Source organism: Ambystoma mexicanum, chromosome 1p (assembly GCF_040938575.1).
Source record: "Ambystoma mexicanum isolate Mex_15411 chromosome 1p, UKY_AmexF1_1, whole genome shotgun sequence".
NCBI lineage: Eukaryota > Metazoa > Chordata > Amphibia > Caudata > Ambystomatidae > Ambystoma > Ambystoma mexicanum.
This window is the reverse complement of record NC_090921.1, coordinates 156,397,384-156,413,617: the sequence shown is the minus strand read 5'-3', so window position 1 is coordinate 156,413,617 and position 16,234 is coordinate 156,397,384. Positions and strand designations below refer to the sequence as shown.

The 16,234-nt window shown below is 48.1% G+C and overlaps 1 protein-coding gene across 3 annotated transcripts in view; it reads right to left on the bottom strand.

Annotated features, from left to right (window-relative positions):
• Positions 1 to 16,234, bottom strand: part of NEURL4 (neuralized E3 ubiquitin protein ligase 4) — a 1,090,504-nt gene that overhangs the window by 699,912 nt on the left and 374,358 nt on the right. For all 3 annotated transcript variants that reach the window (XM_069645712.1, XM_069645703.1, XM_069645722.1), the window contains one exon: positions 6,806 to 6,904. In XM_069645712.1, coding sequence (XP_069501813.1) covers positions 6,806 to 6,904 — 99 coding nt within the window. The remainder of the gene's footprint in view (positions 1 to 6,805; positions 6,905 to 16,234) is intronic.

Below are 16,234 nucleotides of genomic sequence, written 5' to 3'. Positions count from 1 at the left end.
ATAATTACTCCTACATCCCCGTCCCTCCATAGTGCATAGGCAATTACAACCAAATGTAGCTCCAGGGTGGAGAGGTGACCCTCCTAAGAAAAGAAGTTCCTTAATACTGCCTGATCGAATGCCCGTCCGACCTAGAGCTGGCATCCAAACAGTAGTGCTGGCAGAAGGCCGAAGGCGTAGCCCATGTGGCCGCCCTGCTGATGACCTGCCACGGAACATGTCTCTGGAAAGCCACAGCCGTAGCCTTGGCTCTGATAGTGTGGGCATGCCGGGAGAGGTTTGTGCTGCCCCTGATAAGCCTCCTTGATGGCAACTACCATCCATCGAGCTATGGAGGCCTTGGAAGCTTGATAGCCTGACCCTGACCCGCCGAAGGTGACAAAGAGAGCCTCGGATTTGCGGAAGCTCTTGTTCTATCCAAGTAGAGTTTTAGAGCACGTCTGACATCTAGACAGTGCAGAATGCTCTGAGCATCGTCCTTAGGGTCTGCAAAGAAAGTGGTTAAAACAACCTCCTTATTCAGATGAAGAGGAGACCACCTTGGGTAAGAATGAGGGGTGCGTTCCAAGCACCACCTTGTCCTTATGGAAAGTAGTATAGTGCTTTGAAGCCACCAGAGCTTGGATTTCGCTAACCCTGTGTGCAGATGTAAGGCCCACCAGGAGCGCTGTCTTAATGGGGACTAGTCTGAGGTCTGCGGACGCCATGGGTTCGAATGGTTTAGGCGCCACGGCGCCCAAGACCATGTTAAGGTCCCACACCGGGTGTGGCTTCTTGATAGGCGGGTAAAGCCTGGTGAGGCCCGCCAGATGTCTCTTAACCACTGCATTAGCGGGATGTGTGCGAGATGTGCGGAGAAGGATATGACATCGTCCAGCGTGCATGTGAATGGATAGACCTTCTTTGAAGAAGCCCAGTCGCAAATCCTAGTCCACCTGCTTTAGTACTGGCTCCTGGTAGCATCGCTTCTAGCACCCTGTATAATGTCCAGGTTAGCATGCGACAGATGTAGATGCCTTAGTGTGACATGCTCAGGAACCACGCTGCGAGGGCTAACTTCTGGGGGGCAGGGTGGATGGCCGTGCCTCCCTGCTGAGAGAGTAGGTGAGCTGGGCCCAGCGGAAGGTGCACCGGGGCCTGATCCGACAGGCTGAGTAGTTCGAGAACCATGGCCTCGCAGGCCACCACAGAGCTATCAGGATGAGACAGAGGTGGCGGGAGGGAATGCGTACACGTTCATGTTGTCCCATTGTATCTGCATCACGTCGCCCAGAGTGCTCCAGCCTTGTCCCTGCCACGATGCGAACTAGGGGCACCCCCTGTTGTACCAGGTGGCAAAGAGTTCCACCTGAGGACCCCATCTGTTGAAGATCTCCTGAAGGACTTATTTGTTCAACTGCCACTCGTAGTTGTCCGCACCCAGTCTGCTGAGCCTGTCCGCCTCCTGGTTGGACTCCCCCGTGAGGTGGATTATCCTCAAGTGCACGTTGTTCTCCAGATCCCACTCCCAAATGCTGACTGCCAAGGTGCATAGGGGAGGAGACCTGGTGCCCCGCTGCTGTTTGAATGAGGATCATCTTGCCACTGATCAATGGAAGGAAAGCTTTGAGATGGCTTTTAGCTCTAGCCAATTGAAATGGGCCTCCTGTTCCTGAATAGACCAAACTCCATGGACGCTGTGGCTGTGGAGATGGTCCGTGGTGATGGTAACCAGAGGTGCTGGTTACCTGAAGGGCCTGCCTACCCTCAGATTGCGGTCCGTGCTCCACCAGACAAGGTCCCAGTGGGGAAAGGGAGGAATGCTGACGAGTTCAGCCAGGGAACCCTGCACCTTTCCCCATGAGGCTGCAAAGTGCAGTTGCAATGGTCTCATTCTAAGCCTCGTGTAAGGCACTGCCATGATATCCAAGAGGTGTTGGTACCACCATGCCGAGATCAGCGCTCTGAGAAGATGACGCGTGGCCCTTTTAATGGCTGTGATCTTGTCCTCTGAGCTCGTATCCCAGATGAGACCCAGGAATGTTAGGTTCCGAGTAGGCCCCAGCTGTGACTTCCTGAGATTGATGGTAAATCCCAATTCGTGTAGCGTATTCATGAGGGCGGAGGATGTGCGATGAACCGCCTCTGGGGATCTCCTCCTGATGAGCCAGTCGTCTAGGTATGAATTGACATGGTGACTCTGGGCCCTGAGGAGGGCTGCCACCGCATGAGTGTGGTAAAAACCCTGGGGGCTGAATTGAGGCCAAACTATAGAACCTTGTATTGGAAATGTAAGCCCAGGATCCTGAACCTCAGAAAGGACCGATAAGGCTGCCAAATTGGGACATGTAGGTATGCGTCCTTCAGATGCAGGGAGCACATCCAGTCTCACTTACAGTGTCTCCGCAATAAGCGCTGTGGTAACCATCTTGAACTTTTGAAGAGAGGGAAAGGTTCAAGGTGGAAAGGTCCAACACCTCTCAGGGCAGACTGGTGGTTCTTGTGTATGGTGAAAATCCTGGAGTAGAAGCCCAAGCTCCGCTGGGAGGCTGGGACTACTTCCACTGCCTGACTCTGCGATCGATCGAATTTCCGGCAGAAGGTTTGCTGTCCCAATCTGGGCGAGTGGAGGAGAGGAGAGACGGGAGGGTGGAGGGCAGTCCACAGACACTACTGAGTGGGTCCAGGGGTCTGCGAACCTTGTGCACGAAAGGCAAGTCTGCCCCGCACTGGAGACACATGGACCCGGATGGGATTGTCATGCCTTCTTTCCCTCTGAGGCTAGGGCGGAGGAGAGGGACTGAAAGAAGCCCTTACACCCTCATCGCCCCCCCCCACCTTGTGCTGTTTGCAGCGGCGCTGACTTAGCGACCAGTCCGGCTGTCTTGAGCTTCGTTCCTGGAAGCCCCTGAACCCACCAAAGGCCCGCCCCCTTGTCGGAACGCTGGTACGTCTGGCTGCTGTACATCTTGGGTGTGGACTTAGTATAGATAAGGATTTTGTAGTCAGGGAACTATTTTTCTTCTTATCCAGCTCCTCATCGGTGGTGGATGAAAGAGGTCACCACCCGTGAATGGCAGGTCCAATATGCGTTCCTGGACGTCTGGGTTGAACTTGGTGGCCCAAAGCCAGGCGGTTCTCATGTCCGTAGCGATGTAGATGGCACGGCTTGAGGCGTCTATATGAGCCACTGTGGACTCCATGATGTCTTGAGCCACCATCTTTGCTTCTGCCAGCCCCGCAGTTCCAGAAGGACTCCGCTATTTCCCGCCAAAGCCTGTGATTAACGGTTGCAAGCATAACGTCGGCATTAGACTGACAAAGGTGCAACGAGGCGTTGGAATAGACAACCTTTCCATACGCCTCCAAGATCTTCTCCTCCTTGCCTAGGATCGCCAAGGACAAGGTAGCCAAGGAAGTTTGAGGCTTGTAGATTGAGGCCGTGGCAATCAAAGAGGAGTGCGGTTGAGGGTGTGCCGGCACCAAGAGTGGATCCCCCTCCAATTGCCTGTACTTGGTGCCGAGGCAGCGATCGGTAGGCTGCGGCAAATGCGGTTTAAGCCATCCCTTTTTGCCCAAGGAGACCACGTCCTTCTGCATCGGAATTCCTATTCTAGACATGGGGCGTAGAGTGAGGCCCTCGGCCAGGACCCCCGCCTCGGGTTGTGGAAGAGCCAAGTATTCGGCCAGACCTGCAAGCTGTTCATGGAATGCCTTGGCCGAAGAAGGCGTGTTCGGATCCTCCTCCTCATTGGTTTCCGCCAGGGTATCTTGTTGATCCGGAACAGGTGGAGGACTACTGGGCGCCGAAGGCTGAGGTGTGCTGACTGGAGCTGGAGGCTGCTGTGGAAGCTGGTGCAGAACCGCCTGGGCTACAGGAGGCAAGGGTGCCGGAAACTGGGGGCCCGGCGTGGACAGCTGGGGCTGTGCCGGGGCCTGAGGCACTGGAGCCATAGGAGGAATTACAATGGGTGCTGACGGAGGGTCTGATGGTAGCATGTCCCTGATCACATCCTGAAGGATGGCACCCCACTGAGGGGACCTCATAAGCGTGAGAAACTTTTCAAAAACCTGTCCTCACAGCAGGTGGGCGCTAGGTGGCGCGGGAGTAGGAGCAGGGGCCTGAGGTTGCGGAGGCCTGGGCGTACTCTGCCTTGCTGCCTGCGGGGTGCATCTGCCCTGCGACACTGAAGTATATACTGTAAGCCACGTACCTGGCGAAGACCAGTCCCACCCTGAAACTCGTTCTCCCACCTGCTCTGCAAAAGGGGGTGTCGTCGGACGAGCAGCCATCTTGTCTGGCACGGTGGCCATCTTGTCTGGCACGGTGGCCATCTTGTCGGGGTGCATGCCACATGCCTGTGTCACGCTGGGCCCGGCATCGACCAGGACTCTTGGCCTTTGAGCCTGAGGCCTACCTCAGGACAGGACCTGGTAGGCATCGTGCCCTCAGCAGTGTTGCCAGTAGTGCTGCGTACAGGTTCCCGCTCAGACATTTGGCCAGTAGTAGGGTGTAGCCCCTCAGGTGGACACCCAATAAAAGAACCTTGCAGTCCCTCACCGATGTCACCGGCAGGATCTAGTGACCCCTCAGCCTGGCGTACGGTACATGAAGCAGCCTGTGTACCTGCGCTGGTATCAGAACCTGAAGGTCGCTCCCGGTCTGACATTTCCTTGAGAAGGAGTCGCCCTTGCAGAGTGCGGATGAAAAATGTGGCCCTACATTGGGCCTGGACTTCTGCTTGACTAAGTTTTTCAAGTCTTCTGGAGGCGATCATTGGAAGAGCTCTTTCCACTGAGCTAACCTGTTCTTCAGAGCGCGCGGCATAAGCCCGTCACACGCGGTACAAACCTCCCAGCCATGATCGGGGCCAAGGCAGCGGAGGCAAAGAGCATGGGGATTGGATGTAGGGAAAAGCCCTTCGCAAGCTGGAAACCTGTTAAAGTCCGCTGACGTCGACATGCGCCGGGGAGGAGTGTGGCGCCAGAGGACCGAGTACCTGATTGAAGACCAAAAGACAAACAGTATCCGGGGAAGTGCGTGTGGAATTACAAGGCTGAAGCCAAACCCAGAAGCGCTGGTGAAAGCGATCCGCTCCAGTCGACGCGGAAAAGAGGACTGTGGTGTGGCGCTGGTGGGCGAAGTCAGGGTAGCACATGTCTCTAAATTTATAGGCGAAGAAGATTTCCTCTGGTGAAATGGGTTCTGTCTCCCGTCCATAGCGAGAGACACCCATGCAGTATGGAGGAAAGGGGACGGGACGTAGGAATACGTCTGTTACACATGAAGACACAATCATGGGCCTGTTTGGGACTAATGAGACAAGGCACAGCTACACCCTCTGTTCCATTAACTCCGGTCATGCATTTTATGAAATAGAGTGGTTCCCAGATTGGTCCCTAGATTATAGGGCCCTTGGGAGACAATTATGGATTAGGGCACAAAGGTGGTACTGGAATCACAACACACACAGTTTTGTTAGCACAAAAAAACCTATGCAGAGATTGGGATGCAACATTTCTGCAACCTGCCAAATATTTAATGATATGCCTGAATAATCAATTGCAAAGGTTTATAATGCTATTACGCTTCAATTACCTACATCATTTATTATAGGTGCTAGATGTGGTTTCTTCCTGGACAAAAGAACCTGTAAAAGCTGCGATTCCACTACGAGTTTAGAAAGCTCATCATCTCTTAACACAATGTTGTGCAGTCACTTCACGTTATATAACATTTCTTGGGAGAGGTGTACACAATATGGAAACAATACCAACAGCTCAATTTTGGCAAAATTGTATCTGAAGAAGACCTATGTCACCATCTACTGCGTTGTATTCACTGTGGAATCTCATTTACACTGCTACATGGTTGATTTTATTGGATATCTTTATTTCTTGGCTGTAAGACCAGATTAACTGTAGACTATTTGAAAGATGTTCATTTTAATAATGCATTTCAATTTCATATATGTACATTTTTAAGAATCAGTGTGGAAAGTTAACTTTGCTAACTAAAATCACCCAAATAAAAAAACATGCTTTCAGTACAGAACCACTAGCCCCACTAGATCAAGGACAAAGGAACACCATGCAAGGTTCTGTGCATTCGTCGGAGGTAGAGCTTCAGCGCCTGGTTCAGAGTTTAAGCTTTTGTCACCTATCTCAAATAGTCCAGCCTGATGCTCCAGGATCAGTTCCCAGCATTTGACCAAGTACTTGTGCAGAATGGCAGCTTACAGACCAAAACCAGGTTTACGGTCTAACTTTAAACCTCCAGTCCCCACTCATTTAAATCTTTGGCAGCCAACCAATTAATTTTGTTGTTCAAACTCAGGGTATTCGTAATCCAGAGACTCCATGTTGAGAGCGCCCACGAAGAGAAAGAGAAAGAACTCTGGCTACAACTTGGGCAGCTACTTAAAGTGCACTACAACCAATCAAAACAGCTGACAGACATGTTTTTGGAGGAAAATAGTTAAAACAAAAAATACTGAGATGCATGTATTTTTGTAAAAATCTAGAAACATTTATTATGTTGACAAAAATAGTTCGGAGATCTAAAGCATGTACAGAGCTACTCAGTGATATTAAATAGCAATGGCAGAGCAATAAACAAAAGAGTTCAGTAGACCTAAGAGACAAGCAGTAGGAGATATAATGAAAATGAACAGAACGGTACATGGGAGGGAAAAGGGTTAAGATGATGTCCAGTAAGAGACAAAGAGGAGAAAACTAATGGGGGAAGGTAGGGAGAAGGACACTGTATAAGGCATCAGTGACAAAGGGAGTGAGGCGAGAGCACCTACGGTGAATAATAAAATACCTTGGCAACACCAGTTGCAGCAGGCCCCATATCTTCTCCATCCAGCAGGATGTGCATGGAGTCATCAGGACAGCGTTTTACACCGATGCGATTTCCAACCTGTAAGACCAAAGAAAACCTGCCACTGAGAATGAGCACAAGAGAAAGTACGAGTGCCTAATGTGAGGGGAGAGAAACGCAAGGAGGGAACTCAAGAAGCCATTTTTGGGCATCCTAAATTGATTCAGCTGATAACCAATTTACAGCTCTTTCAGCTTCCAAACCATGATTTCATGAAGTACCTTCACCATATCAATTGAGTGAAAACTTTAGCTTGTTTTTCATTGAAGAAATTCTCAATATCACAGTGGCGACAAGTAAACCTTTTTCTTGCTAAATTACTTTCCCTTTCTCACTACCTCTTCTTGTTTCAGTTTGCCTCTGGTGAAATCCCAACAATACTAGACCTTATAAAGTCACTCCAACCACCGTAAGACATGCATTACCTACCGTAATAGCATTTCTGATGATTGTATCTGCTTAGAATCACATGCTGTGCATATGGTCCGACATCCAGTGGTAACCGCGGAGTATTGCATCTTGTCTTTCGGGGACAGAAAGGGGACATCGGCATAGGCGTGTCTGTAACACTATCCCTATCGTGACGTGTAGTGTACCCAAAATAGCTCACGCGCCGAGGTCCCTCCGATTGTATTTTTTCTGCCATGAGGGAGCCCAAGGCTATAGTGAGTGAGTACATAAAGAGAGAAAATAGTAAGACCTCTATGTCCCTTCCACCCCGAGCGGGGAGGTAGGGAGGGCGCATGTGAATCTAAGCAGATACAATCATCAGAAATGCTATTACGGTAAGTAATGCATGTCTTCTGATGCTTGTTAATCTGCTTAGAATCACATGCTGAGCATAGACTAGCGAGCAGCACCCGGAGCTGGAGGTGGGTTGTGCGAAGGAACAGTAGAGAAAAGATGTCTTAGTATTGCTTGTCCCAATCAGACCTAGAATGAGTGTTTTTCATTGAAGAAATTCTCAATATCACAGTGGCGACAAGTAAACCTTGTGCTGGTGGGACCAACCAGTTCGCCCAAACTGCAAGCCAGGACCCCTCCTCTGGTCGAATTCGCTGTACAGAGTTACAGTGGGCCGGATAGCCAGGAAGGTCGGACACTGCTTGGGTTTTAAGGAGCGCACCTTTTATTCGTTGTTTTGCTGTGCTGCTGGTTTCTTCCCTGGGTGGCGCAGGACCCCCCACAGTCTTCCTACTTCTTGTCAGTCTGACATTCGCTTCAGGCACCGTGAGCCTGTAGGAACCACCAGGAACGTCCACCTCAGCTACAGCTCCCTCTCCGTTTTAAGGTACTGTGCAAATCTGGTTGTGCGTTTCGCTCAGCCGTGGTGAAAGTGTTTGAAATCTTTCTCCAATCCGAGGGCTTGTCCTTCTCTTTTACCTAACTTTTATACCGACCAACCTCGTCCAGAATCTGTGCCACAAACTTTACTGCAATCTACACTGAACCTATTATCTTGAGCAAAAGACTTTTGAACCATTGACATTGGCCCTAAGCCTTTTCTATCTGATTCTACCCTTGTAGTCTCTCTTTTTCAGTTGTCCTGCTTACTTACCTGTTAGTTTCGCCTAATTTCTAATAACTTTGTCTTTCCCTCCCTTTTAAATTGCTGGAGTGCCATTTTGCTCCCAATTCATTTTGTGAGCCTAACTTGTCTAGAATTTAAGGGAAGTGGTGTGGTGTATTTTTGATTTTGATGTTTATCTTGCTTATAATACTGAGATGTTATACAACTGTTGAGTAAATAAATATATATTATACTTAGAAACCTTGAGTCAGTGTTTGCCTGAAGCATAGTAATTGCTGTTCCTTGTGTAAACACTTGTACTGCTCACTTACTCTTACGATAAGTCTGGCTGCTCCGCTACTGCTTCCAATATAACTGTAGTACAGGCTTGTACCAAAGGTGACATTGTACTGTCACTTGTAGTCTTAATTGTGTGTAGTGTTCCCAAAGGGTACTGCATGTAATTCTGCCTAACACTTGTTGAGAAGGGGAGTCGGGGGGTGGGTTTGGAGCATAGATAATTTTCCCTGACCATGTTATCCAGAGACCGTTCCCCTTGGAGCGGTTCTGGGGGTACCTGGAGGCGTAGTCTTCGAATTGGGCGTTCTCCCGAGTTGCGAACAGGTCAATCTCTGGGAAGCACCATTCTGCGGAGACGTTGGCCACAATGTCTTCATGCAGACACCATTCGTATTCTACGGGCAGAGGAAAATCTCTGCTGAGCACGTCTGCCAGAACATTGAGTTCCCCTGGAACACGTTGGGACAACAAACATCTTGTGTCCGAGAGCCCATATCCAAAAGTTTTGGGATAGCTTAGATAGCTCTGGAGAGTAAGTGCCCCACTGTTTGTTCAGGTAATACATGACTGTAGTGCTGTGTTAGAATCAGCACCGTCTTCCCTTGTAGTTGCATCTGAAAGGCCTTTAATGCCTTGAACACTGCTAAAAGCTCCAGTAAATTTATATGGTTGGAAGCTACTTGTGGGGACCACAGCCATGTGCTGTCTGCTGAAGCAGGTGAGCCCCCCACCCTGTGAGATGTGTCGTGAGAGTGGCTTCCACTGCAGGGGTGGTGAAGGTTTTCCCCTTCAAGAGATTTTCTCTTGACCACCACTGCAGAGAGAACGAGGGCTAGCAAGACAACTACCAGATCTTGGTGCTCATTGTAATTCTGTAGGAAGGAAGGTTCTTCATTTTCACTGTAAATGTCTTGATAAGTATCCATATGGACGATGTCTTCATGATGGACGGGGACATAGGGCTGATCTTCTTGGAAATGTGACACAGATTGAAGATTAGGTTCTCCACAAGATCTTTTCGGAGAAGGATGTTCAGAAAAATTGATAATTTTTTCAAGACGGTCCATACACCCTTCAAATTTCTCCCTTGTCCATTTAGAGGACCCAGAAGGGCCTACGGGTGGAAAAGCGTTGTCTTCTGCCCTTTGGCGCCGAAAATTGGCTTTCAGGGTGTTGGAAAGAGGCCTGTGACTGTCCTCATAGGTATTGCGAGAATCGGGGCACAATGGCGTATCTAAAGATTTGTCCGCGGCCTGTCCCATGTTTTTCGGCGGAACAGGAATAAGCCCAACCGCCGAAGTAATTCTTGCGATACTGTGTTCGATTACCGCTGAATCGGCATGTGTTAGTGAGTCCGAAGGTTTATCGGTAGACTTACTGCCTACCGCAGCGTTAGAGGGCCTATCGGTCGGATTTTCACCTTGAGGCCTATTCGTGATTTTTGGGCCTACCGAGGCCTCCGGGACCGTCCCCTGGCAGCCATCTTCAGATTTGGTATTTTATAATATTTTTATTTTATTTATTTCATTTGTTACACGCCCAGACCCTTAGGTATCACGACGAGGTTGCAGACAGCTTATAAACATTTGTATACAATATTAAATAAAAGGAGTAAACCAAGATTCAGAGGTGTATAAAAAACAAAATACATTGGTGAAGTGATAGGTCGGGTGGAGTTATGTTAGGGAGGTAGCAGGAGGGTCTAGATCATCAATATTGAATGAATAGCCATGTTTTCAGAGATTATTTTTTAAGTTGGCCAAGGTTTCTTCATTTTTTATTCTGAGTGGTAAGGAGTTCCAGATGGTAGGGGCCACACTGTTCCCCTTCTGCTTTAGTACTTTTGTGACACAGTATTTCCAATAAAGACTTATTGTTAGATCTGAGTGTTCTATTAGTGGCTTTTTTCTTTATGGTGTTCCTGAGGTAGATGGGGGCTTTGTTGGTGATCCATTTAGAAAACGCATAGTGATTTGAACATGATTCTGGCTTTTATAGGCACCCAGTGATTTTCTCTTATAGTTGAAATGTGGTCTGATTTCTTTATGCCTAGAGCCGCTCTAAGAGCTTTACTCTGCAACAATTGTAATTTACTTATGTTGTGTTAGAAGTTCCTAGAAAGAGTATGTTACAGTAGTCTAACTTTGTAAGAATCAGCGATCTGGCTAGAGTTATGCAGTTTGTGGGTGTGAGATACTGACGGCTACGCGCAATTAGTTTAGCAGTGTATGCTGTTGAGGATGAGAGTGCTGATGCGTTTGCACATGGTGAGGTTAGCATCTAGGTAGACGGCAAGCGTTTTTATGTGCTTTAGAACTGGTATCGACGTCCCATCAATATTGATGTGAGTGATATCGGTGTGGAGGGAACCTATTCTAGATTGGGAGCCAACAATGAGGATCTCAGTCTTCTCGTCATTAAGACAAAGACTATTCAGTGCCATCCAATTTTGAATAATGGCGTATATTTTTATTAATAGATTGGGAGTCTTGTATGTAGTCCCCCGTGATGGGGATGAAAATCTGGGTGTCATGAACCGCCGAATAAGTCCATTCTTTTCTGTGCTCGGTCCTACAATGCTTCCAAACCTTTAAGCCTGGACACTGTTTCCTTCCTGGTTCCCCGTCCTGGGTGCTGAACTCTACCCAGCGAAGGACACTCGTAAAACTCACGCTGGAATCCGAAGACCCGCGCACAGGCCTGTATAAATCTCGGACAGTACGAAAGAAGGTAGCCACTTCCAAGAATGTCGCAAGTAAAGAGAAACCGGTGAGAAGGGGAGAAACTTGTGACAGATTGAGACACCTCAAACCGGATACAAAGGCAGATATGGAAGCCGCAGTTCAAGACCTCATGCTAGGTATGCAAGAATTAACCACTGAAGTCCAGAACCTCAAGGCTGAGAATGCGGCATTAAAGCAGTTAGTCTTATCTCATGACTCTGCAGCCAAAGAAAGTGTCCTGTTGGGAGGAGTAGTGGACAAATAAGATGGCTCATCAAAAACCCTCCGTGCCTTCCTTGATTCTGGTTTAGTACATTTTACCTTCAAACCGTACTATTCTTCCACCCCAAGAGCAAAGGTGGGATTCATGATATCTCATCTCACTGGCAATGCCTTAACCTGGGCAACTCCCTTAGTCAATACGGGTGATGCTCTCCTGGATGATTACGATGGCTTTGTGGAATCCCTTAAGGCCATGTATGATCGGCCAGAACTTGTTTACAGTGCACAATAAAGACTGTTTGAATTCCAACCAGGAACTCAGGATATGCTCACTTATGTGACTCGCTTTAAACAGCTAGTAAAAGAAGCCGATTTGTCCAAAGAAGCCAGCTTCACCCTCTTTCAAAGAGGTTTGAATGACGAGATAAAGCATGAATTAGATAGGGTAGCTCGCCCAAGCTCCTTCCAAGCTCTCATGGACCTCTCCCTACAGATTGATTTCCGGATCCAGGAAAGAAAGGCAGAGAAAAGGAAGTCCAAGTCAACATCCCCAAAGGCAGCCACAGGTTACCCCTGCCAAAAAGAAACTATCACAAACCTCAGATCCAGAACCCATGCAACTAGGCGCCTTCCGAGGACCAGTTTCTCCCCAAGAAAGGATCTGTCGGATTAATACAGGACTGTGCATGTACTGTACCTCTGATAAACACCTTGTAAGAGAGTGTCCTGTAGCGCCACCTCGGCGTTCGGGAAACGCCAGCTCCCGATCGTAAGTGGAGCACAGTTTCGGGAGAAAGATGTCTGCTCCTCATCTATTCCTTCCTTGAAATCTCCAGGACAGAACAATCTCGTAATTCTACAGACATTCCTGTCACCTTCCAAAAAAGAATCCTACCCCATCGTGGACTGCAGAGCCATGGGAATTTTCATAGATCATGATTGGGTTGTCAGCCATCACATTGCCCGGGAAACCAAAGAGAGTGCATACTGTTGAGGCCATTGATGGCAGACCCTTGTCTTCTGGACCCATAACTCACCAAAACAAGGAGATACTACTTTTGATAAACAACCATCAAGAAATGATTAGATTTGATAACATAGAATCTGCCCACTACCCCATGGTTTTAGGCATGCCTTGGCTACAGAAACACAATCCATACATCAATTGGGCAGCAGGGTCCTTGTTTCTCAGTTCAGAACATTGTATGTCCCATTGTTTATCTGTTGCCACATTGCAAAGTCCTTCAGCGAATTTCCAGGAGCCCAAGCAACCAGTCGTAACTGTATCCAACATTATCCAGATTCCTCAGACATACTAAACTTAGTCAGATGTGTTTTCAACAGCCAATGTTCAATCTCTTCCACCTCATAGACCCGAGGATTGTGCCATTGATACAGACCCAGCTGCGGTAATTCACTTCGGGAGAATGTTCATTTTGTCTGAACCTGAAAAGAAAGCCCTTCGAGAATATCTGGACATCAATTTGACAAACTGTACTATCCGACCTTCCAAGTCTCCAGCCGGTGCTTCTCTCTTCTTCGTTCCTAAAAAAGACACTAAGGAACTCCAACCTTGTCTGCATTACCATGGCCTTAACCAATGCACACTCAAGGACCGCTATCCATTACCACTTAATTCAGACATTCTGGAGGCAGTGAGAGGTGCTGTCATTTTCACTAAACTCGTTCTCAGGGGTGCTTACCATCTCATTCGCATAAGAGAAGGCGATGAGTGGAAAACTGCCTTCAGGACTCTCTTTGGCAACTTTGGGTATCTGGTGATGCCCTTTGGTCTCGCCAATGCCCCTGCAGTATTTCAACGCTTCATGGATCAGGTCTTTCCTGATATGCTGTTCCTTTTTGTCATAGTCTATCTGGACGATATTCTAATTTACTCCAAAGAACCTCAAGCCCATCAAGAACATGTACAAGCAGTTTTACAACACCTACGTGAACACAAGCTCCTGGCCAAGCCTATAAAATGCCTTTTCCATGCATCAACCGTTCATTATCTTGACTTCGTGCTTAGTTCCAAAGGTATCGGAATGGATCCATCCAAAGTTGATTCTATCCTGTCTTGGCCCGCTCCCACTTCAGTAAAAGAGATCCAATCCTTCCTGGGACTTGCTAATTTTTAAATTCATACCCACGTTTTCTGACATAGTACATCCCATTGTAACACTCTTAAAGAAAGACACTCCATTCCATTGGTCTACGACTCAGGAGACAGCCTTTCAACAACTGAAACTGGAATTCACTCGTGCTCCAATCCTAGCTCAACCTGATATAGATCGACCCTTCTTGGTAGAGACAGATGCATCCGACTATGCCATTGGAGCAGTGTTAAAACAAGAACTTGAGGACAAGATGGAGCATCCTATTGCATACCTATCCAGCAACTTGACTCCCAGTGAGCCTCATTATTCCGTCCTGGAGAAGGAACTGTTAGCTATCCGACAAGCCTTCACCGACTGTCGTCATCTTCTTTTGGGTGCCAAACACCCGGTGCAAGTTCGCACGGATCACCGAAACTTACAAATCCTACAGTCCTTGGAATGCAGAAATAGCCGTCAGGCCCATTGGGCCTTCTTTTTTGCCCGATATCAATTTCAAATCCACCACTTTCCTGAAACACATAACATCATAGCTGATGCCTTGTCCAGACGTCCTGATTATGAACCCCTTGAAGCTCGAACCTTTCCCAAGATGTTTCCTAACACAGTGTTCGTAGCTCAAGCCATTACTCTCCTGGAGGATATTCGTGCTAAAACACCTTCTTCCGAACTCTGAAAGGAATATAAAGGAGGCAATCTAAGGAACCTCATGATGAAGGACGGATATCTCTTCAAGGAAACACGGCTGGCTATTGCCACACAAGAGCTGAGACATAAGATCACAAATCTATGCCATGACACCCTCCATTCAGGACACCGAGGGATCACCAACACCCTCCGTCTTATACAGAGGCAGTTTTGGTGGACGAGGATGAAAGACGACGTAAGAACCGATGTCCAATCCTGTGCAGTGTGCAATCAGAATAAACATAACAGAAGACAACACCAACCAGCAATGCCAACACAACCTTGGGAAATCATCGCCACAGATTTTATCGTGGAATTACCCCCATCCAGAGGATACACAACCATAATGGTTACCATCAATTTGTTTACACATATGGCTCACTTTACACCCTTGTTCAAGCTACCATCCTCATCTGAATTGGCTGGGATTTTCCTGGAACATATATTCAGGCTTCATGGACTACCTTCCAAAATCACATCCGACAGAGGGCCCCAACAGATATCCCAGTTTTGGAAACAACTATGTCAAATATTGGGAATCCAGCACGCGTTGTCCTCGGGGTATCATCCACAGACCAATGGAGCAACTGAACAAGTCAACCAGACCCTAGAACAGTACCTTTGTTGCTTCGCCACCAAAGTCCAGGATGATTGGTCACTCTTGATTCCTGTAGCTGAATTTGCTTACAACAATTCGGATCATTCAGTTATGAAGACCAGTCCATTCTTTTGCAGTCAAGGATTTCACCCTTCAGTTCTACCATCCGTTCTTCCACATCCTAGCCCAGTTCCTGCGGTCGATTCCTGGATTGAAACACTGATCAATGTCCACAAGGACGCCAAGGAACATCTGGAAAATGCCAGAAAAGATGTCAAACAATATGCAGATAACCAAAAGGAGGCTTAGCCCTTCTTATGCAGTGGGAGATAGGGTTTGGCTGTCTTCGAAACTCCTTCCTCGACATCTGCGACAAAATAAACTAGCTCCCAGATATTATGGACCCTTCTCCATAAAGGAAATTATTAATCCAGTGGCCTTTCGACTCCAACTTCCAGAGTCGTGGAAAAGGATTCATCCAGTCTTCCACACTTCCTTGTTAAAACCATTTGTACAATCCACTCTAACTGCTCCAAGACCTACTCTAGTAACTGTCAATCAACTTGAATTCAAGGTCTCCAGGTTATGTGACTCCAGGTACAGACGAGGTCAACTCCAGTATCTGGTTGAATGGAAAGGTTATCCTCCCAGCGAGCGCACCTGGGAACCTGTCTCAAACATGAATGGCCCCCGATTGATACAAAGATATCATTGTATCCACCCAGGCAAACCCGGAGGTGCAGGGCTTAGGAGGAGGCATACTGTCATGAACCGCCAAATACGTCCATTCTGGACTTCATGGTCCATGATGCACCGTGGTCAGAACTCTGATCATTCCAACATGGCCGTCAGCTTCGAAACGCTGCATACCAACCCTTGCGCGTTATGTTCAACTTCCTACTAAACCGCCACGCCCCGCGGCTCTGCGCGTCTCAACGCTACTGCTTGGAGTAGTTAGACATGTGTTGTCAGAGTCCGCTCCGTGCTCTCTTTCGAATCCTTGTTCCCATCTTCCCATTTCTAGTTCCCGTTTGTTCCCTTTCCTTACCTAATCCCGCGGTTCCTTCCTGGATCTTTTGTGTGCTCGGTCCTACGACGCTTCCAAACCTCCGAGCCTGGACACTGTTTTCTTCCTGGTTCCCCCTCCTGGATGCTGAACGCTACCCAGTGAAGGACACTCGTAAAACTCACGCTGGAATCCGAAGACCCGCGCAC